Source organism: Oncorhynchus keta, chromosome 35 (genome assembly GCF_023373465.1).
Source record: "Oncorhynchus keta strain PuntledgeMale-10-30-2019 chromosome 35, Oket_V2, whole genome shotgun sequence".
Lineage (NCBI taxonomy): Eukaryota > Metazoa > Chordata > Actinopteri > Salmoniformes > Salmonidae > Oncorhynchus > Oncorhynchus keta.
In genome coordinates this window covers 4,175,572-4,200,465 of record NC_068455.1, presented here as the reverse complement: position 1 = coordinate 4,200,465, position 24,894 = coordinate 4,175,572, and the positions used below count along the sequence as shown (strand labels likewise).

The following is a 24,894-nucleotide window of genomic DNA, read 5'->3' as shown; positions in this document are numbered from 1 at the left end:
GTCGTGTCGCCTCAAAACTCATCAAGGTAACATTGCTACAACTAAGCAGACAAGAGTTATATGCTGGTTATCTGACAAACCAGTCAGCTAACTTAGTACCTACCTAGTTAACTAAATTAGGTAGTTTATAGCAACAATAATTTGCTAATGTTAGTTAGTTTGCTGACATTATCAACTTACCCCAAGCAGCAAGACAGTCAATCTGCAGAGGCAGTTTCTCCAGGATAGGGACCGGTTCGTAAGCGTCATGCATTGTGGAGTCTCGGTAGTTACCGGTAGTTTAGTTCCCCCTATAAATAATCTAGTAACGTTAGTGACAATAACAAAACATTTTTAGGCAACGTTACAAAAAAAAAAAAGGTGCGTCTGGAAATGTCAAGTCCAACCCCCGTCGATTAAACCGTGTCTTTAATCCGTGCAGGTAACCTTAACATAATTCCTCTGTCATTCGTTGAAGCCATGACATCCAAATTGATTAGCGAACGAACTTTGCTTTTATTAGCGAGAGGACACCAACAAGGATAACGAGTTAACCAAATTCCCTATTATCCCCATGTTGGTCTTGACCGAATAAATAAATACTAAATCCTTCTCCTATAAAAAGGTCCTGCTAGTCAATAAGCTAACACAAGAGATATATATAATATATATATAAATAAAACTGCGAACAGTGTCTGCTCCTTACTGACACGTCACGTGATCAGTACATCAGAGAGGAAGAAGCGGAGCGAGAGGGTAAACTCCGCCCAACAATCTGTCTCCTCCGGAAGTTGACGTTTTTTTTGCCCGCACACCAAGCGAGGAGGGTTTTTGTATTGGGAGTTTGGTCAACTAAAAACATAAATAAAATGTAATGGCTTATTTGCTGCGTGAGGTTTATTTGATCGAATATAAATTGCTTACGAGTGTACTGATATAAATGGGACACGTGACACACCGCCAACATTGATTAACATAAAATATATATAGGTTATAAAATATAACAAGGTTCGCCATGTTCCAATTCATCCCTCGTGATTGTACTCACATATTATCCATTATATTGACCAGATTTTCGAGTGGCCGCTCTGACAATGAAAATACACGTCCTTTAACGCACAACTTCGATATTTCATTGTCAGAGCGGCCACTCGAAAAGCTGGTCAATATGGCGAACCTTGGGGCGGCAGGGTAGCCTAGTGGTTGAACTAGTAACCGAAAGGTTGCAAGTTCAAATCCCCAACCTGACAAGGTACAAATCTGTTCTGTCCCTGAACAGGCATGTTAACCCACTGTCCCTAGGCCGTTATTGAAAATAATAATTTGTTCTTAACTGACTAGCCTAGTTAAATAAAGGTAAAAAAAAAAAAAAAAAAACTTAACCACTGTTCTAGTACCGGGTGGTAGTAGAGAATAATGAGTAGTATCTTGTGACCCTAAAAAGAAGAATAAAATCACATAATACACATCTTGTATTAATTTGGTGACATTTTAATATAAACTTTAATCCCAGAATAAACAGCAAAAAAATGCATACAATAAAATGTAACAAAGAAATTACAACACAGACCCACTTTACTGTACATTAGATGCTGTCCTGCTAAACAAACAAAAACAATGCAGTGCAGGACAATTGAACATTACAAAACCATAATGATGTCTGTAGAATAAATTACTGGGTGAGAGGGCCTCGTCTGGCCTCACAGGCTGTGTTTAACTTGCACTGTGCCAGCGTTGGGGGGGTCAAATTAATTATCTTGGGAGGTGGTGGCAGAAACTAACATAAAAAGACTTAACAGTGACACATAAATTATTTATTTAAATCTGACAAATTATCAGACTGCACTGTGTCAATACTAATATAGATAGGTGTCAATGGCAGACTGACTGACTCACTGGGCCAAGTGACATAATATAATAATAATATATGCCATTTAGCAGACGCTTTTATCCAGAGCGACTTACAGTCATGTGTGCATACATTCTACGTATGGGTGGTCCCGGGATCGAACCCACTACCCTGGCATCCCATAGGGTAGTGCACTACTGTTGACCAGGGCCCATAGGGTAGTGCACTACTGTTGACCAGGGCCCATAGGGTAGTGCACTACTGTTGACCAGGGCCCATAGGGTAGTGCACTACTGTTGACCAGGGCCAATAGGGTAGGGCACTACTGTTGACCTGGGCCCACAGGGTAGTGCACTACTGTTGACCAGGGCCCATAGGGTAGTGCACTACTGTTGACCAGGGCCCATAGGGTAGTGCACTACTGTTGACCAGGGCCCATAGGGTAGTGTACTACTGTTGACCAGGGCCCATAGGGTAGTGTACTACTGTTGACCTGGGCCCATAGGGTAGTGCACTACTGTTGACCAGGGCCCATAGGGTAGTGCACTACTGTTGACCAGGGCCCATAGGGTAGTGCACTACTGTTGACCAGGGCCCATAGGGTAGTGCACTACTGTTGACCTGGGCCCATAGGGTAGTGTACTACTGTTGACCAGGGCCCATAGGGTAGGGCACTACTGTTGACCAGGGCCCATTGGGTAGTGCACTACTGTTGACCAGGGACCCTATCGGTCAACAGTAGTGCACTTCCCTATGGGCCCTTGGCAACAGTAGTGTTCTATATAGGGAATAGGGCTCTGGTCAACAGTAGTGCACTATATAGGGAATAGGGCCCTGGTCAACAGTAGTGCACTACAGAGGGAATAGGGGGCCATTTGGCAAAGCCGTAGAGTTTATTAGCGGCTGCATGGCGGTGCTCAAAATGAAGGAACATAAAAGTGTTATAAATATAGGATCTGATGGGTCACTTCATTTGACTCCATCAATGGCTGCCTCGGTGAAACCCCTCCACTGGGTGAAACCCCTCCACTCGGTGAAACCCCTCCACTCGGTCATTCCATTTTGGATCTCTCCATCTTGGTTTTCAGAATTTCCTGGGGACAAAAAGCGAGAGAAACATGTGTCTCTGTTGAATGATGGTAACACAAAATATATATATATATTTTTTTTTTTAAATAGACAAAAAATGTGACCGGCAGTCATTAGAGAGAAGTTCCTTATTTAATTACCTCCTCTTCGTCAAGCATTACTGGGAGGGCTCTGTAGAGACAGAGACAGACAGACAGAGAGGAGGGAGACAGAGAGAGAGAGACAGGAGAGAGAGAGAGAGAGAGAGAGAGAGAGAGAGAGAGAGAGAGAGAGAGGAGACAGAGAGAGAGAGAGAGGAGACAGAGAGAGAGAGAGAGAGGGAGACAGAGAGAGGGAGACAGAGAGAGAGAGGGAGACAGAGAGAGAGAGAGAGAGAGGGAGACAGAGAGAGAGAGACAGAGAGAGAGAGAGAGGGAGACAGAGAGAGCGAGAGAGGGAGACAGAGAGAGCGAGAGAGGGAGACAGACAGAGAGAGAGGGAGACAGACAGAGAGAGAGGGAGACAGACAGAGAGAGAGGGAGACAGACAGAGAGAGAGGGAGACAGACAGAGAGAGAGGGAGACAGAGAGACAGAGAGAGAGAGGGAGACAGAGAGAGAGAGGGAGACAGAGAGAGAGGGAGACAGAGAGGGGAGACAGAGAGGGAGGGAGACAGAGAGAGAGAGAGGAGACAGAGAGAGAGAGGGAGACAGAGAGAGAGAGGGAGACAGAGGGAGACAGAGAGAGGAGACAGAGAGAGGAGACAGAGAGGGAGGGAGACAGAGAGAGGAGACAGAGAGAGGAGACAGAGAGAGGAGACAGAGAGAGGAGACAGAGAGAGAGAGAGGAGACAGAGAGAGAGAGGGAGACAGAGAGAGAGAGGGAGACAGAGAGAGAGAGAGAGGAGACAGAGGGAGAGAGAGAGAGGAGACAGAGATAATTGCTTATTTGTTCATGTATGATTTTTTTTTAAGTACACTACCAGTCAAAAGTTTTAGAACACCTACCTCATTCAAGGGTTTTCATCTATTTATTTATTTACATTGCACAATAGTGATGTCATCAAAACTATGATATGACACATGTGGAATCATGTAGTAAGCAGAAGTTTGAAACCAAATCAAAATATTTTATATTTGAGATTTATCAAAGAAGCCACCCTTTGCCTTGATGACAGCTTTGCACACTTGGTATTCTCTCAACCAGCTTCACCTGGAATGCTTTTCCAACATTCTTGAATGAGTTTCCACATATGCTGAGCATGCTGGTTAAGTGTGCCTTGAATTCTAAATAAATCACTGACTGTGTCACCATCAAAGCACCCCGACACCATCACACCTCCTCCTCCTCCATGCTTCACCACGCGGAGATCATCCGTTCACCTACTCTGCGTCTCACAAAGACACGGCGGTTGGAACCAAAAATCTCCAATTTGGACTCCAGACCAAAGCACAGATTTCCATCCGGTCTAATGTCCATTGCTCGTGTTTCTTGGCCCAAGCAAGTATCGTCTTCTTATTGGTGTCCTTTAGTAGTAGTTCCTTTGCAGCAATATGACCATGAAGGCCTGATTCACACAGTTGATGTTGAGATGTGTCTGTGTCTGCATTTATTCGGGCTGCAATCATCGGAGGTGATTATCTAATGAACGTGTCCTCTGCAGTAGAGGTTCCCGAGTGACGCAGCGGTCTAAGGCACTGCATAGCTACAGACACTGATACTACAGCCCCACGGGGCACTGCATAGCTACAGACACTGATACTACAGCCCCACGGGGCACTGCATAGCTACAGACACTGATACTACAGCCCCACGGGGCACTGCATAGCTACAGACACTGATACTACAGCCCCACGGGGCACTGCATAGCTACAGACACTGATACTACAGCCCCACGGGGCACTGCATAGCTACAGACACTGATACTACAGCCCCACAGGGCACTGCATAGCTACAGACACTGATACTACAGCCCCACAGGGCACTGCATAGCTACAGACACTGCATAGCTACAGACACTGCATAGCTACAGACACTGATACTACAGCGGCACACAATAGGACCAGCGTCGTCCGGGTTAGGGGACGTCATTGTAAATAAGAATTTGTTCTTAACTGGACTTGCAATAGTTAAATACATCAAAACTCTGGGTCTCCCATTCCTGTGGCGGTCCTCATGAGAGACAAATTCGGCATCAATGTTTTTTTTTGCGACTGAACTTGAAGAAAACTTTCAAAGTTCTTAATGTTCCGTATTGACTGACCTTCATGTCTTAAAGTAATGATGGACTGTTGTATTGACTGACCTTCATGTCTTAAAGTAATGATGGACTGTTGTATGGACTGACCTTCATGTCTTAAAGTAATGATGGATGTCTTGTTGTGTATTGACTGACCTTCATGTCTTGGACTGACCTTCATGTCTTAAAGTAATGATGGACTGACCTTCCTGTCTTAAAGTAATGATGGACTGTTGTATGTGACCTTCATGTCTTAAAGTAATGATGGACTGTTGTATTTGACCTTCATGTCTTAAAGTAACCTTCATGACCTTCTTAAAGTAATGATGGACTGTTGTATTGACTGACCTTAAAGTAATGATCTTAAATGTAATGATGGACTGACCTTCATGTCTTAAAGTAATGATGGACTGTTGTATTGACTGACCTTCATGTCTTAAAGTAATGATGGACTGTTGTATTGACTGACCTTCATGTCTTAAAGTAATGATGGACTGTTGTATTGACTGACCTTCATGTCTTAAAGTAATGATGGACTGTTGTATTGACTGACCTTCATGTCTTAAAGTTAAACTGACCTTCATGTCTTAAAGTAATGATGGACTAATGATGGACTGACTGACCTTCATGTCCTTGACCTTCATGTCATGTCTTGACCTTCATGTCTTAAAGTAAATGATGGACTGACCTTCATGTCTTAAAGTAATGATCTCTCTCATGTCTTGTCTTAAAGTAATTTGAGCTAATAGTAATTCTTGACCTTCATGTCTTAAAGTAATGATGGACTTGCTGTTCCATGATATGGACTTGGTCCTATTTGGTAAAAGACCAACATTTGTATTTATTTAACCTTTATTTAACTCGGCAAGTCAGTTAAGAAAAATATATTATTTACACTGACGGCCTTCCAAAAGGCCTCCTTGCAGGGATGGGATAACTTATTATTATTATTTATTTATTTATTTTAATTAAATATAGGACAGAATACACATCACTACATAAAGAGAGACCTAAGACAGCAACACAACACGGTTGCAGCACAAAACATGGTACAAACATTACTGGGCACAGACAACAGCACCAAGGGCAAGAAGGTAGAGACAACAGCACCAAGGGCAAGAAGGCAGAGACAACAATACATCATGCAGAGCAGCCACAACTGTCAGTAAGAGGGTCCATGATTGAGTCTTTGAATGAGGAGATGGAGATAAAACTGTCCAGTTTGAGTGTTTGTTGCAGCTCGTTCCAGTCGCTGAAGAGAGGAGCGACCCAGGGACGTGTGTGCTTTGGGGACCTTTAACAGAATGTGACTGGCAGAACGGGTGTTGTATGTGGAGGATGAGGGCTGCAGTAGGTATCTCAGATAGGGGGGAGTGAGGCCTAAGAGGGTTTTTATAAATAAGCATCAACCAGTGGGTCTTGCGACGGGTATACAGAGATGACCAGTTTACAGAGGAGTATAGAGTGCAGTGATGTGTCCTATAAGGAGCATTGGTGGCAAATCTGATGGCTGAATGGTAAAGAACATCTAGCCACTCCAGAGCACCCTTACCTGCCGATCTATAAATTATGTCTTTGTAATCTATCATGGGTAGGATGGTCATCTGAATCAGGGTTAGTTTGGCAGCTGGGGTGAAAGAGGAGTGATTACTATAGAAGTAACCAAGTCTAGATTTAACCTTAGCCTGCAGTTGTTTTATGTGCTGAGAGAAGGACAGTGTACCGTCTAGCCATACTCCCAGGTACTGGTATGAGGTGACTACCTCAAGCTCTAAACCCTCAGAGGTAGTAGTCACACCTGTAGGGGAGAGGGACATTCTTCTTACCAAAACACATGACCTTTGTTTTTGGAGGTGTTCAGAACAAGGTTAAGGGCAGAGAAAGCTTTGATGGACACTAAGAAATCTTTGTTGTAGTGTTTAATACATCTAACACTTATTTTGGTTACGACATGATTCCATATGTTTTATTTCATACTTTGATGACTTCACTTTTAGTCTACAACGTAGAAAATAGTACAAATAAAGAAAAACCCTGGAATGAGCAGATGTGTCCAGACATTTGACTGGTACTGTATATAATTATTAACATTCTAGCATATGTTCATATACATTGCTTTAGAAACAATGACAACCACCATTCATGCCAATAAAGCATTTCTTGAATTGAGAGAAGAGAGGTGATCAGTTATACAGTATAATGAACATAGCAGTAACCAATACACTTCAAAATGTTCCCTTCTTTCCTACTCACACGTCAGCGACAGTCGTGGGAATGTTCTCCTCAACCCATTTCAGGTCTTCATCCTGAGAACAAGAGAAAGGATACAGTCATTTATTTGGATATACGCAAAACAGTGTCTTGAAATCAGATTGGACTGTGAAAAGATGACTTAAGTTAAGTCATCAGACCCCAACCAAGGATCATCAAAAAGCCGTGCTATAAATTCTCGGACAACCCGAAGATTCCTAGATGTCCTTCCAGACTCCCTCCACCAACCCAAGGATGTCCGAGTACAAAAATCGGTTAACCACCTAACCGAGGAACTCAATTTAACTTTGCGTAATTCCCTAGATGCAGTCGCACCCCTAAAAACAAAAAACATTTGTCATAAACTAGCTCCCTGGTACGTAGAAAATTGGAACGGAAATGGCGCCACACCAAACTGGAAGTCTTCCGACTAGCTTAAGATTTTACTGCTAACCTACAAAGCATTACATGGGCTTGCTCCTACCCATCTCTCTGATTTGGTCCTGCCGTACATACCTACACGTACGCTACGGTCACAAGACGCAGGCCTCCTAATTGTCCCTAGAATTTCTAAGCAAACAGCTGGAGGCAGGGCTTTCGAGCTCCATTTTTATGGAACGGTCTGACTACTCATGTCAGAGACGCAAACTCGGTCTCAACCTTTAAGTCTTTACTGAAGACTCATCTCTTCAGTGGGTCCTATGATTGAGTGTAGTCTGGCCCAGGAGTGTGAAGGTGAACAGAAAGGCACTGGCGCGACGAACCGCCCTTGCTGTCTCTGCCTGGCCGGTTCCCCTCTTTCCACTGGGATTCTCTGCCTCTAACCCTATTACAGGGGCTGAGTCACTGGCTTACTGGTGCTCTCTCATGCCGTCCCTGCAGGGGGTGCGTCACCTGAGTGGGTTGAGTCACTGATGTGATCTTCCTGTCCGGGTTGGCGCCCCCCTCGGGTTCGTGCCATGGGGGAGATCTTCGTGGGCTATACTCAGCCTTGTAAGTTGGTGGTTGAAGATATCCCTCTAGTGGTGTGGGGGCTGTGCCTTGAAAAAGTGGGTGGGATTATATCATGCCTGTTTGGCCCTGTCCAGGGGTATAGTCGGATGGGGCCACAGTGTCTCCCGACCCCTCCTGTCTCAGCCTCCAGTATTTATGCTGCAATAGTTTGTGTCGGGGGGCTAGGGTCAGTCTGTTATATCTGGAGTATTTCTCCTGTCTTATCCGGTGTCTGTATGCTCCCTCTAATTCTTTCTCTCGGAGGACCTGAGCCCCTGGAGCCCTAGACACTGTTGATTGTATTGCTGCAGACATGCCCAAAGTAATTACCCCTCTGGGATATTATATATATGTTTATATTGAATTGGACTCGCCGCCTCACTCAGTAGTATTGAATTGAATGGACTCGCCACCTCACTCAGTAGTTTTGACTTTAATTGAATGGACTCGCCACCTCACTCAGTAGTTTTGACTTTAATTGAATGGACTCGCCACCTCACTCAGTAGTTTTGAATTGAATTGAATGGACTCGCCACCTCACTCAGTAGTTTTGAATTGAATTGAATGGACTCGCCGCCTCACTCAGTAGTTTTGAATTGAATTGAATGGACTCGCCACCTCACTCAGTAGTTTGAATTGAATTGAATGGACTCGCCGCCTCACTCAGTAGTATTATTGAATTGAATGGACTCGCCACCTCACTCAGTAGTATTGAATTGAATTGAATTGACTCGCCACCTCACTCAGTAGTTTTGAATTGAATTGAATGGACTCGCCACCTCACTCAGTAGTTTTGAATTGAATGGACTCGCCACCTCACTCAGTAGTATTGAATTGAATTGACTCGCCACCTCACTCAGTAGTATTGAATTGAATGGACTCGCCACCTCACTCAGTAGTATTGAATTGAATTGAATGGACTCGCCACCTCACTCAGTAGTATTGAATTGAATGGACTCGCCACCTCACTCAGTAGTATTGAATTGAATTGAATGGACTCGCCACCTCACTCAGTAGTATTGAATTGAATTGAATTGACTCGCCACCTCACTCAGTAGTATTGAATTGAATGGACTGACCTCTTTACTGAGTAGTTTCTGTGACTGGGATCCATTAGTCTCAGCCTTGGTGCCTCTCATCTTCATCCCCTCTGGAACAGAAATGCGGAGTTAGATACAGGGCCTTCAGAAAGTATTCATACCCCTTTGACTTATTCCACATGTTGTGTTACAGCCTGAATTCAAATGGTTCAAATCCATTTTTTTCTCACAAATGTAATAAAAAAATATATATATATATTTAATTCATTTTGAATTCAGGCTGTAACACAACAAAATGTCAAGGGGTGTAAACACTTTTTGAAGTGTTTACACCCCCAGATTCGGGGTCATTTCAGGAAGTACACGGAAATTCCAATTCTCCTCAATGCTTTTCAAATAGGAAAATGTGGAATTGGGTTTACTTTCGGAGTTGACCCCCGACCCCGCTAGACTGGAGTTGACCCCGCTAGACTGGAGTTGACCCCCGACCCCGCTAGACTGGAGTTGACCCCCGACCCCGCTAGACTGGAGTTGACCCCGACCCGCTAGACTAGACTGGAGTTGACCCCAACCCCGCTAGACTGGAGTTGACCCCAACCCCGCTAGACTGGAGTTGACCCCCAACCCCGCTAGACTGGAGTTGACCCCCAACCCCGCTAGACTGGAGTTGACCCCCAACCCCGCTAGACTGGAGTTGACCCCCAACCCCGCTAGACTGGAGTTGACCCCCAACCCCGCTAGACTGGAGTTGACCCCCAACCCCGCTAGACTGGAGTTGACCCCCAACCCCCCAGGAGTTGAACCCCCTAGACTGGAGTTGACCCCAACCCCGCTAGACTGGAGTTGACCCCCTAGACTGGAGTTGACCCCCAACCCCGCTAGACTGGAGTTGAACCCCCCAACCCCGCTAGACTGGAGTTGACCCCCAACCCCGCTAGACTGGAGTTGACCCCCAACCCCGCTAGACTGGAGTTGACCCCAACCCCGCTAGACTGGAGTTGACCCCCAACCCCGCTAGACTGGAGTTGACCCCAACCCCGCTAGACTGGAGTTGACCCCCAACCCCGCTAGTCATATATTGACCCCCAACCCCGCTAGATCAACCCCGCAGACAGTTGAACCCCGCTAGACTAAGTTGACCCCCAACCCGCTAGAAGTTAAACTGCTTAAAGTCTTTGACCAACCCCGCTAGACTTCAGTTCAACCCCGCTAGACTGGAGTTGACCCCAACCCCCTAGACTGGAGTTGACCCCCAACCCCGCTAGACTGGAGTTGACCCCCAACCCCGCTAGACTGGAGTTCAACCCCGTCTAGACTGGAGTTGACCCCCAACCCCGCTAGACTGGAGTTGACCCCAACCCCGCTAGACTGGAGACCCCCAACCCGCTAGACTGGAGTTGACCCCCAACCCCGCTAGACTGGAGTTGACAGGTGCTAGACTAGTTGACCCCCAATAGACTGGAGTTGACATACACCCCAGACAGGTGACTATAGACTGGAGTTGATATAAACTGGAGTTGACCCCCAAGGTGCTAGAGATCCCTATTGTCATATATTATATCAATACAGCAGGAAATCCTAAATCCTAAAGTTAAACTGGTTAAAGTCTTTCACCAAAGGCTTCATTCAGCATGGGTTCCTTGGCTTCGTCCTCCTCATCGTCTTCATCGATCAGAGGGGAATGGGAGAACCTGTGAGAACACAACACAGCCTCAGACAGGTGCTATATACTATTATATATACATACATCAGACAGGTGCTATATACTATTGTATATATCAGACAGGTGCTATATACTATTGTAAATATATATATGTATATCAGACAGGTGCTATATACTATTGTAAATATATATATGTATATCAGACAGGTGCTATATACTATTGTAAATATGACTGTGATATTAGGCTTTATTAGGAGTGACAATCTGTGTAATTAGTTGATATCTATGAGGATGTGATAATGGTGTTTCAACAGAAATCAAAAGTAATCTACCCGGAGACAAGTCATCTGGCTATACCTGCTGAACGGGGCTTACAATAGATTTTATTATGATTGTTCAGGTTACATCAGCAATTGTTTTGGTAGTTTTTCAGAAAATACAAATGACATAACGAGGACAGCAATCACTTTTGCGCACTGTTGGCTGAAGGAGAGGTAGAAGAGATCACCACTGAGCAAAAATAGGATGCCTTTAAAACAGGAAGCTGCAGGTAAATGGTAAATGTCCTAATCCAGGCACTTGTCATCTCCAACCGTCTGGATTACTGCAATGGCAAATGGCTGGTACCCTGCCTGTGCCATTAAACCCCTACAACTCATAATCAAGCATCATCTGGTTTCAATCCCACTGGGAATACAGAGCTCCGCTCTCTCCACTGGAAAAATCAGTTCCAAAAAAAGCTCGCATCCGCTACAAGACCATGGTGCTTGCCATGGAGCTGTGAGAAACGGCACCTCAGTACCTCAGGCTCTGATCAGGCCCTAACCCAAACAAGGTCACTGACGTTCATCCATCTGGCCTGTGCCTCCCTACCACTGAGGAAAAAGCCCAGTCAAAAGTGCTCTGGCCCCCAATGGTGGATCAGAAACAGCCAGTCAGTATCTGGTGTGGATCAGAAACCCAGTCTTTAAGGAATACCTGGTGGATCAGTAAACCCCCCTGGAAAAGATTTAGTCTATTGTATCTGTTCCACTGGATGTCAGGTGAAACCAGTCAGTATCTGGATAAGTGGTCAGAAATGACTTAAATGTAAAGTATCTGGTGTGATCAGAAGGTGCTAGTCTAGTATCTATAATATATGTGGATCATATGTCACTACACTGTTACTATTGTAATGTATACACTTACTATTAGATATGTATATATTGGTGTGGATCAAATCACCCAGTCATGAAATCATTGGTGTACATAGTCAAAAACCCAGTTGTATCTGGCTGTGGATCAGAAACACCATGTGACCAGGAGGATGGTGGAAAAGTGGAGGCGCCAGAAGGCATCGTCTACCCACAAATCCCTCCAATCTGGTGACACAGTGTATAAAAACACAAGACATAATCAAGTATCATTTGTTTAGAATATGTAGATCACTGAGCAAAAAATAATTTAAAATAAAATCTGCAAACTGCATCAATTTCAAACCAGTGAAGTTCTAAGGAAAAATCTGTACATTTAAAAAAACCAGTTAGTAATCTGGTTGGACATGACTGGGAAACCAGTCAGTATCTGGATTTCACATCACTGGGAATACAGATGCATCAGGTTGGTCTCAAAAACCTTTTAAAAAATCAAATATTAAAACTGGGGCATGGATCAGAAACCCAGTCAGTATCTGGTGTGGATCAGAAACCCAGTCAGTATCTGGTGTGGATCAGAAACCCAGTCAGTATCTGGTGTGGATCAGAAACCCAGTCAGTATCTGGTGTGGATCAGAAAACCCAGTCAGTATCTGGTGTGGATCAGAAACCCAGTCAGTATCTGGTGTGGATCAGAAACCCAGTCAGTATCTGGTGTGGATCAGAAACCCAGTCAGTATCTGGTGTGGATCAGAAAACCAGTCAGTATCTGGTGTGGATCAGAAAACCAGTCAGTATCTGGTGTGGATCAGAAACCCAGTCAGTATCTGGTGTGATCAGAAACCCAGTCAGTATCTGGTGTGGATCAGAAACCCAGTCAGTATCTGGTGTGGATCAGAAACCCAGTCAGTATCTGGTGTGGATCAGAAAACCAGTCAGTATCTGGTGTGGATCAGAAAACCAGTCAGTATCTGGTGTGGATCAGAAACCCAGTCAGTATCTGGTGTGGATCAGAAAACCAGTCAGTATCTGGTGTGGATCAGAAAACCAGTCAGTATCTGGTGTGGATCAGAAAACCAGTCAGTATCTGGTGTGGATCAGAAAACCAGTCAGTATCTGGTGTGGATCAGAACACCAGTCAGTATCTGGTGTGGATCAGAAACCCAGTCAGTATCTGGTGTGATCAGAAACCCAGTCAGTATCTGGTGTGGATCAGAAAACCAGTCAGTATCTGGTGTGGATCAGAAACCCAGTCAGTATCTGGTGTGGATCAGAAACCCAGTCAGTATCTGGTGTGACCCCCATTTGCCTCATGCAGTGTGACACATCTCCTTCTCATAGAGTTGATCTGGCTGTTGATTGGTGGCCTGTGGAACGTCGTCCCACTCCTCTTCAGTGGCTGTGTGAAGTTGCTGGATATTTGGTGGGAACTGAAACACGCTGTCGTACATGTCGATCCAGAGCATCCCAAACATGCTCAATGGGTGACATGTCTGGTGAGTATACAGGCTAAGGAAGAACTGGGACATGTTCAGCTTCCAGGAATTGTCTACAGATCCTTGTGACATGGGACCGTGCATTATCATGCTGAAACATGAAGTGATGGAGGTGGATGAATGGCACGACAACGGGCCTCAGGATCCCGTCACGGTATCTCTGTGCATTGAAATTGCCATCGATAAAATGCAATTGTGTTCGTTGTCCGTAGCTTAGGCCTGCCCATACCATAACCCCACAGCCACCACGGGGCACTCTGTTCACAACATTGACATCAGCAAACCGCTCGCCCAAATAAAGCCATACACAGGCCAGTTGGACGTACTGCCAAATTCTATTTTAAAAAAAATGTTGGGAGGCGGCTTATGGTAGAAAAATGTACATTCTGGCAACAGCTCTGGTGGACATTCCTGTAGTCAACATGCCAATTGCACGCCATCTCATGCTCCCTCAAAACATTTGTGGCATTGTGTTGTGTGACAAAACGTTTTATTGCCCCCCCCCCCAGCACAAGGTGCACCTATGTAACGACCATGTTGTTTAAATCAGCTTCTTGACATTCTACACCTGTCAGGTGGACGTATTATCTTGGTAAAGGAGAATACACCGACAGGGATGTAAAACTAATTTGTAGACGCCATTTTGTTTTAGAGAAATAAAGAGTTTTTGGAACGTATGCTACATTTTCTGGGATCTTTTCTATTTCCTGTTCCTGTGAAACATGGGACCAACACTTTGTTTTTTTTGTTCAGTGTAAAAATCTACCAACTCACCGTCTGGCAGTCGACCAGCTTAAACACTTTGGTCGTCCAGATGATGAAGATAATAGAAGCTACGGGAACAAAACAAAGTGATAAGATAAAGATAAGTTATTTACTCTATTAATTTATCATGTATTCAATAAGTCAATATTGAGATTACAGAAACTATTTTTTTCAAGTAGGTACCAGAGTACAACAAAATTCATATCAAATTGAAAAGCTGTGCCTTTCATACCACTGTGACATTAAAAGCATCCATCAATAATTCCTTTCAACTCACCCAGAACAGAGAAGATGAGTGTGTTGGTGAAATGCTGATACAGGGACAGCTTCACCACGTTCCTACGCAGCTTCAGAAGACGAGTGGTCTGGGACAAGCTTATGAAGATCCACCACATCACACAGGAGTCAATGAGAGAGAGACTCAGGTTAGCCACCAGGGCTACGGTCCCATAGAAACCCTGAAGAGACAGAGAGAGAGACAGAGACAGACAGAGACAGACAGAGAAAGAGAGAGACAGGGAGAGGGAGATTAACAGTGATTGCACTCGGTGAGAAGTGTAGTGATTACACTAGACGAGAAGTCTAGTGATTACACTAGACGAGAAGTGTAGTGATTGCACTAGACGAGAAGTCTAGTGATTACACTAGACGAGAAGTGTAGTGATTAATCCAAACTGTAGCTACTCACTCCTGTGACGCGCAGCACTCCCTCCACGGAGGAGAAGAGCAGGTAGAGCAGGCCTACTGCTGCTAGCCGGTGGACTGTGGTGCCCAACCTGGGTCTGCGAGAGACAGAGCAGGAAAACATGGGGGGGGAAATCAGGGCCTGTACTCACAAAACAGTCTCAGAGTACAGATCTAGGATCAACTTCCCCCCCCTTTTTTATTTTTAGATCACACTGAAAAAAAATGGGGGTCTGATCCTCGATCAGCGCTTTTACTCGGAGACGCTTCGTGAATATGGGCCCAGATGTGTGGTCAAAGCTAGGCCATAAAACCAGGGCATTGGTGTGTGTGTGTGTCACTACACATAGTGTATCCTTGTACATGTAAATAAACACTGTACAAGATTGTAGTGTGAGGGAATCCTCTATTAATACCATTGTCAGGGTTCATTTCTTTCGTACCATCATTGGCTCATTGGTGAAATTAGCATTATGACAATATATTTAATTAAATCATTCACAACCCTTTATTTAATGCAATTGCAGACAGAAGTTGACAACAGGAACAGGAACAGAGCACGTATATTTCCGAGTAAGTTCTGCGTCAAAAAAAAAAAAAATAAAGTCTCAAGTTATTTTTTATAAAACCCAAAAGTCCCGCCTTCGTGATATCACTGACCACGCCGTTACCTTTCCCTCCTGAGACCAAAACCCTGTATCCATGGCGATACAAACATAGAGTTTCAGTGTTTATTTAAAAGGCAATAAAATGTCCCCCTCCCCAGAACGTTGATTTATTGTTGAATGTCTAACTGGTCTTATCTCCCACACTCCCCTGCAGAGTTCTAACTGGTCTTATCTCCCACACTCCCCTGCAGAGTTCTAACTGGTCTTATCTCCCACACAGAGTTCTAACTGGTCTTATCTCCCACACAGAGTTCTAACTGGTCTTATCTCCCACACAGAGTTCTAACTGGTCTTATCTCCCACACAGAGTTCTAACTGGTCTTATCTCCCACACAGAGTTCTAACTGGTCTTATCTCCCACACAGAGTTCTAACTGGTCTTATCTCCCACACAGAGTTCTAACTGGTCTTATCTCCCACACAGAGTTCTAACTGGTCTTATCTCCCACACAGAGTTCTAACTGGTCTTATCTCCCACACAGAGTTCTAACTGGTCTTATCTCCCACACAGAGTTCTAACTGGTCTTATCTCCCACACAGAGTTCTAACTGGTCTTATCTCCCCCAGAGTTCTAACTGGTCTTATCTCCCACACAGAGTTCTAACTGGTCTTATCTCCCACACAGAGTTCTAACTGGTCTTATCTCCCACACAGAGTTCTAACTGGTCTTATCTCCCACACAGAGTTCTAACTGGTCTTATCTCCCACACAGAGTTCTAACTGGTCTTATCTCCCACACAGAGTTCTAACTGGTCTTATCTCCCACACAGAGTTCTGTCTCAGTCACACAGAGAGAGAGAAACTGTGGAACAAGTCCAAAACTATATAATGAATATATATATATATATATATATATTGTTAATCTATAGTCTGGGACCCTATAAATGTAAGTCTTATAACCACTCATTCTATTAATACAACATAAGCATAATCAATTATTCTAATACATCAAACATCTGTACAGCCCCAAATCATGAGCGCTAGGTGAATCCTCACACCATACAGTCAGTAGGTGATGGACAATGACAACAGCCCAGTTCTGAACCCATAGAATAGTGGAATCGTAGTTAGTATTCATATTGTACGCTTTCCAAATGGCACTCTAATTCCTTTAAACATAGTGCACTACTTTTGACCGTGGACCTTAGTTCACTATGACCTGACACTGACCCTAGACCTCAGTTCTGAACCCATAGAATAGTGTAATTCATATTGTACGCTTTCCAAATGGCACTCTAATTCCTTTAAACATAGTGCACTACTTTTGACCGTGGACCCTAGTTCACTATTAAAAAGGGGAATAAGGGAGGCATTTGGAATAAGTATGACAGGTACGCGATGAACTCGGGGCGGCAGCGTAGCCTAGTGGTTAGAGCGTTGGACTAGTAACCGGAAGGTTGCGAGTTCAAACCCCCGAGCTGACAAGGTACAAATCTGTCGTTCTGCCCCTGAACAGGCAGTTAACCCACTGTTCCTAGGCTGCCATTGAAAATAAGAATATGTTCTTAACTGACTTGCCTGGTTAAATAAAGGTAACATTAAAAAAAAATATATTTTTTAAAACTCACTTGACGATGCCGTAGCCCAGACTGACTATGAGCACCAGAATACGAGCCAGAGATCTCTTCAGAGCAGACAGCAACTCGGCAAAGATTACAGCACCTTGGACTGTGGAGGGAGAACATTTAAAAACATTATTATTATTATTATTTTTGTTTTTAAAGTAGATGTGAGTTGGAAGTAAATTTACAGATTTACAAAAAGACCATGATGCAACTCTCCATCAAATCAACCAATCAACGTACCAAAAAACAAAACAAAAAATGACAGTGCATTTCAAAATAAGAGCGTGAATTTAACCGACCATAGTCTCCTCTGTAGCGGATGCTCTGGTACTCGGAGTAGAAGACGGCCTTCTCCAGCATACCCAGGATGATCACTCCTCCGATCCAGAACTGGATCCTCAACAGATCTTTCCAGTAACAGGCCGACCAGAAGAGCCAGAGCGCCCCGAAGAACACGTACACTATACACATCACCATGTAGAACTGGGGAAGAACACACTATACACATCACCATGTAGAACTGGGGAAGAACACACACACTATACACATCACCATGTAGAACTGGGGAAGAACACACACACTATACACATCACCATGTAGAACTGGGGAAGAACACACACACTATACACATCACCATGTAGAACTGGGGAAGAACACACACACTATACACATCACCATGTAGAACTGGGGAAGAACACCACACACTATACACATCACCATGTAGAACTGGGGAAGAACACACTATACACATCACCATGTAGAACACACTATACACATCACCATGTAGAACACACTATACACATCACCATGTAGAACTGGGGAAGAACACACACACTATACACATCACCATGTAGAACTGGGGAAGAACACACACACTATACACATCACCATGTAGAACTGGGGAAGAACACACACACTATACACATCACCATGTAGAACTGGGGAAGAACACACACACTATACACATCACCATGTAGAACTGGGGAAGAACACACACACTATACACATCACCATGTAGAACTGGGGAAGAACACACACACTATACACATCACCATGTAGAACTGGGGAAGAACACTATACACATCACCAGGCCTAGAACTGGGAACCCTAGACCTGACACTGACCCTTGACCCCAGACCCTAGACACTGACCCTGGACCTGGCACTGACCCTAGACCTGTCCCTAGACCTGACCCCTGGCCCTAAACCTGACCCTGACCCTAGACCTGACACTGACCCTAGGCCTGACACTGACCCTAGGCCTGACACTGACCCTAGACCTGACACTGACCCTAGACCTGACACTACTGACCCTAGACCTGACACTGACCCTAGACCTGACACTAGACCTGGCCCTAGACCTGGCCCTAGACCTGACCCTAGACCTGACACTGACCCTAGACCTGGCCCTAGACCTGACACTGACCCTAGGCCTGACACTGACCCCAGGCCTGACACTGACCCCAGGCCTGACACTGACCCCAGGCCTGAGAAGGATTACTTATCCTATCCTAACCTGCTACTGACCCTAGACCTGACCCTAAACCTGACACTGACCCTAGGCCTGACACTGACCCTAGACCTGTCCCTAGACCTGACACTGACCCTAGACCTGACACTGGCCCTAGACCTGACACTGACCCTAGACCTGACCCTGTCCCTAGACCTGGCCCTAGACCTGACCCTAGACCTGACCCTAGACCTGACACTGACCCTAGATCTGACACTGACCCTAGGCCTGGCCCAGTATACCACATTCTCCTGTTATTTTATGTTTATCTTATTTCTTGTGTACTTTTTTTCCAGTTACACTATTTTGATATTGAATACTGTTGGGTCGGGCTGAAACACACCATCATTAGAGGCCAGTCTGCAGGGGAGGAGTATTCACGAGGCCCCTTCATCTCCACGGTCACTGTAAATACACAGACAGGCAGTCACACACAGGCAGTCAGACACAGGCAGTCAGAGACAGGCAGGGCAGTCAGACACAGGCAGTCAGAGACAGGCAGGGCAGTCAGAGACAGGCAGGGCAGTCAGAGACAGGCAGGGCAGTCAGAGACAGGCAGTCAGACACAGGCAGTCAGACACAGGCAGTCAGAGACAGGCAGTCAGAGACAGGCAGTCAGAGACAGGCAGGCAGTCAGACACAGGCAGTCAGAGACAGACACAGGCAGTCAGAGACAGGCAGTCAGAGACAGACACAGGCAGTCAGAGACAGGCAGGGCAGTCAGAGACAGGCAGGGCAGTCAGAGACAGGCAGGGCAGTCAGAGAAAGGGCAGTCAGACGCAGGCAGTCAGAGACAGGCAGTCAGAGACAGGCAGTCAGAGACAGGTAGTCAGAGGCAGGGCAGTCAGAGACAGGCAGTCAGAGACAGGCAGTCAGACACAGGCAGTCAGACACAGGCAGTCAGACAGAAGGGATCTTTAATGACGAAGCACTAAGTCAAAAGGGCCTTTGTTCATATTAGAGAGTGTCAGTTACGGTAATACTGACTGATAAAGGCCAAGTTTCCCTGGACATCATTAGGCTCCTCCTCCTCTGCTCCAGGGCGCCCCCCGCTGGCATCTCCACGCTGCTGCGGTTGTACCTTCACTATAAACAGGTAGGGGCTGTCGGACCAAGCCTTGGCCACCGCACCTATATCCTTCAAGGGGTCACATGACAAGACACTTCGAACGCATCCCAAATAGCACCCTGTTCCCTATTTTAGACAGTGGTGGGAGGGGGGAAGTACCCGATTGTCATACTTGAGTAAAAGTAAAAGATACCTTAATATAGAATGACTCAAGTCAACGTGAGTCACCATACGGACACGCCCGGAACCCAAATAGACGACGTCTCGCAATTGAGAGTCGAGTGTGGAGTTAAATATATTTAAAACTAATTTAATTTAAGTATCAAATGAAAATGTAATTGTTCAAATATACTGAAGTATCAAAAGTATAAATCATTTCAAAATTCCTTATATTAAGCACACCAGATGGCACCATGTTCTTGTTTAATATATGGATAAGAAGAGACACACACACTCAGACATGTGTGTTTAGTGAGTCGACCAGATTAGATGCAGCAGGACCAGAGATGTTCTCTTGATAAGAGTGTGAATTAGACCATTTTCCTGTCCTACTAAGCATGCAAAAATGTAACGAGTACTTTTTAAGGTTTCGGGGGAAAATGTACGGGGTAAAAAGTACATTGTTTTCTTTAGGAATGTAGTGAAGTAAAAGTAAAATTGTACTGATGTACTAACAAGGCTGTTCATCAATTCATTACGCAGGTCGTCACCTGCTCGACTGACCTACTGCACTTCAACAACAGATGTCCTCGCATTGTATGGGTTGATTAGGGTTGAAACCTTCTCCCACACAGCCTAATACATACTCTTAGAGTTGGTTTACCCCATTGATGTCCTGACATTGTATGGGTTGATTAGGGTTGAAACCTTCTCCCACACAGCCTAATACATACTCTTAGAGTTGGTTTACCCCATTGATGTCCTGACATTGTATGGGTTGATTAGGGTTGAAACCTTCTCTCACACAGCCTAATACATACTCTTAGAGTTGGTTTACCCCATGAATGTACTTGGTAATGTACCTGAATTATTTTCTTTAGTGACATAAAAATAAGTTGTCAAAAATATAAATGATAAGTTGGTTTACCCCAAATAACTCAAAAATGACTTGTAGTATTTTTACTTAAATACTTTAAAAATAAGTTAGTCAAAAATATAAATGATAGGGTCAAATAATCAAAAAACGACTTGCCGTATTTTTCAGAAACACATTTAGGCGTGCTTAGTCCACCTGTTTGACCAGGGTCCATATGCTGCCGTTTCAGAAACACACTTTCAATGCAAAACACATGTAGGCGTGCCTATGTACAACCTGTTTACAGAAATCTTATAAAACAGAGTTCTGATTGGCTTACCGGCTTTTCCAGCCACCCCTGCGGAGCGCTCTGATTGGAAGGCCTGCCTTCCTCGCTCTAAACAACAACAGAGTAACAGTGAGTATACAGATGGGTTTGGGGCCATTTGATTTCAGTCACTTTTTGACCACACCTCTTGATCTGAACAAAACATTCTCTACATATTTGCCCACGGTAGCAAAAAAAACAGAAACACCTAATTTACATAAGTATTCAGACCCTTTGCTGTGAGACTCGACATTGAGCTCAGGTGCATCCTGTTTCCATTGATCTTCTTTGAGATGTTTCTACAACTTGATTGGTGTCCCACCTGTGGTAAATTCAATTAATTGGACATGATTTGGAAAGGCACACACCTGTCTATATAAGGTCCCACAGTTTACAGTACATGTCAGAGCAAAAACCAAGCCATGAGGTCAAAGGAATTGTCCGTAGAGCTCAGAGACAGGATTGTGTCGAGGCACAGAACTGAGGAAGGGTACAAAAACATGTCTGCAGCATTGAAGGTCCCCAAGAACACAATGGCCTCCATCTTTATTAAGTGGAAGAAGTTTGGAACCACCAAGACTCTTAGAGCAGAACCAAACTGAGCAAGAACCTGATGATCACTCTGACAGAGCTCCAGAGTTCCTCTGTGGAGATGGGAGAACCTTCCAGAAGGACAACCATCTCTGCAGCACTCCACCAATCAGGTCTTTATGGTAGAGTGGCCAGACGGAAGCCACTCCTCAGTAAAAGGCACATGACAGCCCGCTTGGAGTTTACCAAAAGTCACCTAAAGACTCTCAGACCATAAGATTAAAAGTTTTAAAGACTTCATTGTAGCAGATAAAGGAACGGAAGTACCAAGATCTAACTATTTGACCTGAATGCCAAGCATCACGTCTTGAGGAAGCAGGGCACCATCCCTCCGGTGAAGCATGGTGGTGGCAGAATCATGCTGTGGGGATGTTTTTCAGTGGAAGGGACTGGGAGACTAGTGAGGATCAAGGGAAAGATGAAAGGAGCAAAGTACAGAGAGATCCTTGATGAAAACCTGCTCCAGAGCACTCAGGACCTCAGACTGGGGTGAAGGTTCACCTTCCAACAGGACAACGACCCTAAGCACACAGCCAAGACAACGCAGGAGTGGCTTCGGGACAAGTCTCTGAATGTCCTTGAGTGGCCCAGCCAGAGCCCGGACCTGAAACCGATCAAACATCTCGGAAGAGAAAATAGCTGTTCAGTGACGCTCCCCATCCAACCTGACAGAACTAGAGAGGATCTGCAGAGAAGAATGGGAGAAACTCCCCAAATACAGGTGTGCCAAGCTTGTAGTGTCATACCCAAGAAGACTCAAGGCTCTAATCGGTGCTTCAACCAAGTACTGAGTGAAGAGTCTGAATACTTAAGTAAATTTACATATTATTTTTGTTTGCTTGGTCATTACGGGGTATCATGTGTTATTTTATTTTAGAATAAGGCTGTAACGTAACAACACTTCTCTTTTTTTAAATCAAGGTGTCTGAATACAATAATATAATACCTGTGGGCTGATGAGAGGTTGATAGGGGCTGAAGTCTGTGTAGTACACCTGGAAGGAGGAATGGAGGTGGGGGAGGAGACAGATATAATACCTATAATACATCAACCAAGAATTACAAGTCTGTGTATGGCAACCCCCCTCACACCCCAACAACAACAACAACAACTACAACCCCAACAACCACAACAACCCCAACAACAACAACCCCAACAACAACAACAACAACCATAACAACAACAACCCCAACAACAACCCCAACAACAACAACCCCAACAACAACCACAACAACAACAACCCCAACAACAACAACAACCCCAACAACAACAACCCCAACAACAACAACAACAACCCCAACAACAACAACCCCAACAACAACAACCCCAACCCCAACAACAACAACAACAACAACAGAAGAGCAGACCTTGGGTAGTAAAAGAGTGGAGCAGTTGTCGAAGTACATGTATCCCTGGCTGTAGAAGCCACTCCAGTCCTCCTTCAGCATGTGATCCAGACCAAACATAGTCAGTGCCTTGTTGTCCTACAGGAAGTAGAAATACAAACATAGTCAGTGCCTTGTTGTCCTACAGGAAGTAGAAATACAAACATAGTCAGTGCCTTGTTGTCCTACAGGAAGTAGAAATACAAACATAGTCAATGCCTTGTTGTCCTACAGGAAGTAGAAATACAAACATAGTCAATGCCTTGTTGTCCTACAGGAAGTAGAAATACAAACATAGTCAGTGCCTTGTTGTCCTACAGGAAGTAGAAATACAAACATAGTCAGTGCCTTGTTGTCCTACAGGAAGTAGAAATACAAACATAGTCAGTGCCTTGTTGTCCTACAGGAAGTAGAAATACAAACAACTCAAAAAAAATTTTTTTTTTTAAAGGACAAAACAGGAGTCTTCTTCTCTTCTAATGTAGAAATGATGGTGTCTAATACATTACAGGCAACATTTCTATTTTGTGGTTCTGCTATTACAACATTAATGTGATGGTACAGTTGGATACGTCGTACTGTTTCTCTGTGTGCTATTTTGTGGTTCGTGTGCAGGGTTTCTGACGAGTCTGCCTGTGAGAATGGGCAGCAGAGAAGAAGAAGGTACTATTGTACTCACTGGAGTATTAAAGACTTCATTGTAGCAGATTGAGGAACGGAGGTACCAACTGATGTTGAAGGCCAGGGTGGAATCACATAGGGCCAAGTCGCCCTGGACTGGAGGAGGAGAGGAGAGTCAATGGCAGAAACACAGGGAAAGAGAGGTGTGTGTGTGTGGGGGGGAAGGTTGCGAGTTCAAACCCCCGAGCTGACAAGGTACAAATCTGTCGTTCTGCCCCTGAACAGGCAGTTAACCCACTGTTCCTAGGCCGTCATTGAAAATAAGAATGTGTTCTTAACTGACTTGCCTGGTTAAATAAAGGTAAAATAAATATAAAGTGGAATGATTTGTAACGATGGAAAAAGTGTAAGGCGCCGTACCAAGTGTTTTGTAGTGAAATGAAGGATACTGGGAGAAACACAGCCGCGTGTTCAAAATGGAACTATATTCCCTACACAGTAATAGTGCACTATTTTTGACTAGGGAGCGGATAAGGACCAGGGTGCCATTTCAGACGAAGCCCACGAGTAAAAGTCAGTTGCACGACAGCCGTCAAAATCAAATCTTTTTGGTTTTTTTAAAGCAAATTATCTTCGTTTTGTTGTCGTCCAAGGTTCATTACTTACATGTCATGAAGATGGTTGTGTTGGCGTACAATGTCTTCCTGAAGACGGCATTTTGTGACTATAGAAACAGAATAGATCAAGTTACCATGGCAGCAAGCACCTTGGACAACCTCTTACCAACTATGTGCCAGTAAGAGAAGGTTTTACGTAAACACTTGTCATGGTTGTGCAAATACAACATCAGACAACTAGCTAGTTGGAAAGTTATCGTCTTGCTAGCAGTATTATCTCAACTTTAAGAAATAAAGGAAACTAGCTATATACACATATTCCATTCACTACCAGACCTTAGATGAGTGGTCATGAGTTGGAGCAGGTAC

General features: G+C 44.5%; 2 protein-coding genes and 1 long non-coding RNA gene across 4 annotated transcripts in view; all 3 read right to left on the bottom strand.

The window, feature by feature from the left end:
- Positions 1 to 718, bottom strand: part of LOC118378317 (vam6/Vps39-like protein) — a 48,610-nt gene extending 47,892 nt beyond the window's left edge. Inside the window, exon 1 of the mRNA XM_052495838.1 lies at positions 181 to 718. Within this exon, the coding sequence (XP_052351798.1) occupies positions 181 to 253 (73 nt within the window). The 5' untranslated portion in view covers positions 254 to 718. The remainder of the gene's footprint in view (positions 1 to 180) is intronic.
- Positions 719 to 1,449: 731 nt separating this feature from the next.
- Positions 1,450 to 11,057, bottom strand: LOC127915711 (uncharacterized). Of its 2 annotated transcripts, XR_008091745.1 has the most exons (6): positions 11,032 to 11,057; positions 9,457 to 9,527; positions 7,388 to 7,440; positions 3,058 to 3,088; positions 2,354 to 2,922; positions 1,450 to 2,321 (listed from the first exon to the last, which is right to left on the bottom strand). It is a non-coding gene; the product is annotated as an uncharacterized LOC127915711 (long non-coding RNA). The 2 variants fall into 2 exon arrangements; XR_008091744.1 differs by having other exon boundaries at positions 1,450 to 2,922.
- Positions 11,058 to 14,399: 3,342 nt separating this feature from the next.
- Positions 14,400 to 24,894, bottom strand: part of LOC118378315 (transmembrane protein 87A-like) — an 11,380-nt gene continuing 885 nt past the window's right edge. The window contains exons 2-13 of the mRNA XM_052496078.1: positions 24,575 to 24,632; positions 23,967 to 24,064; positions 23,270 to 23,386; positions 22,849 to 22,896; positions 21,324 to 21,380; positions 19,887 to 20,037; positions 19,243 to 19,304; positions 17,690 to 17,873; positions 17,394 to 17,493; positions 15,163 to 15,256; positions 14,752 to 14,932; positions 14,400 to 14,542 (exon numbers count right to left, since the gene is read on the bottom strand). Of these exons, the coding sequence (XP_052352038.1) occupies positions 14,472 to 14,542; positions 14,752 to 14,932; positions 15,163 to 15,256; positions 17,394 to 17,493; positions 17,690 to 17,873; positions 19,243 to 19,304; positions 19,887 to 20,037; positions 21,324 to 21,380; positions 22,849 to 22,896; positions 23,270 to 23,386; positions 23,967 to 24,064; positions 24,575 to 24,632 (1,221 nt within the window). The 3' untranslated portion in view covers positions 14,400 to 14,471. The remainder of the gene's footprint in view (positions 14,543 to 14,751; positions 14,933 to 15,162; positions 15,257 to 17,393; positions 17,494 to 17,689; positions 17,874 to 19,242; positions 19,305 to 19,886; positions 20,038 to 21,323; positions 21,381 to 22,848; positions 22,897 to 23,269; positions 23,387 to 23,966; positions 24,065 to 24,574; positions 24,633 to 24,894) is intronic.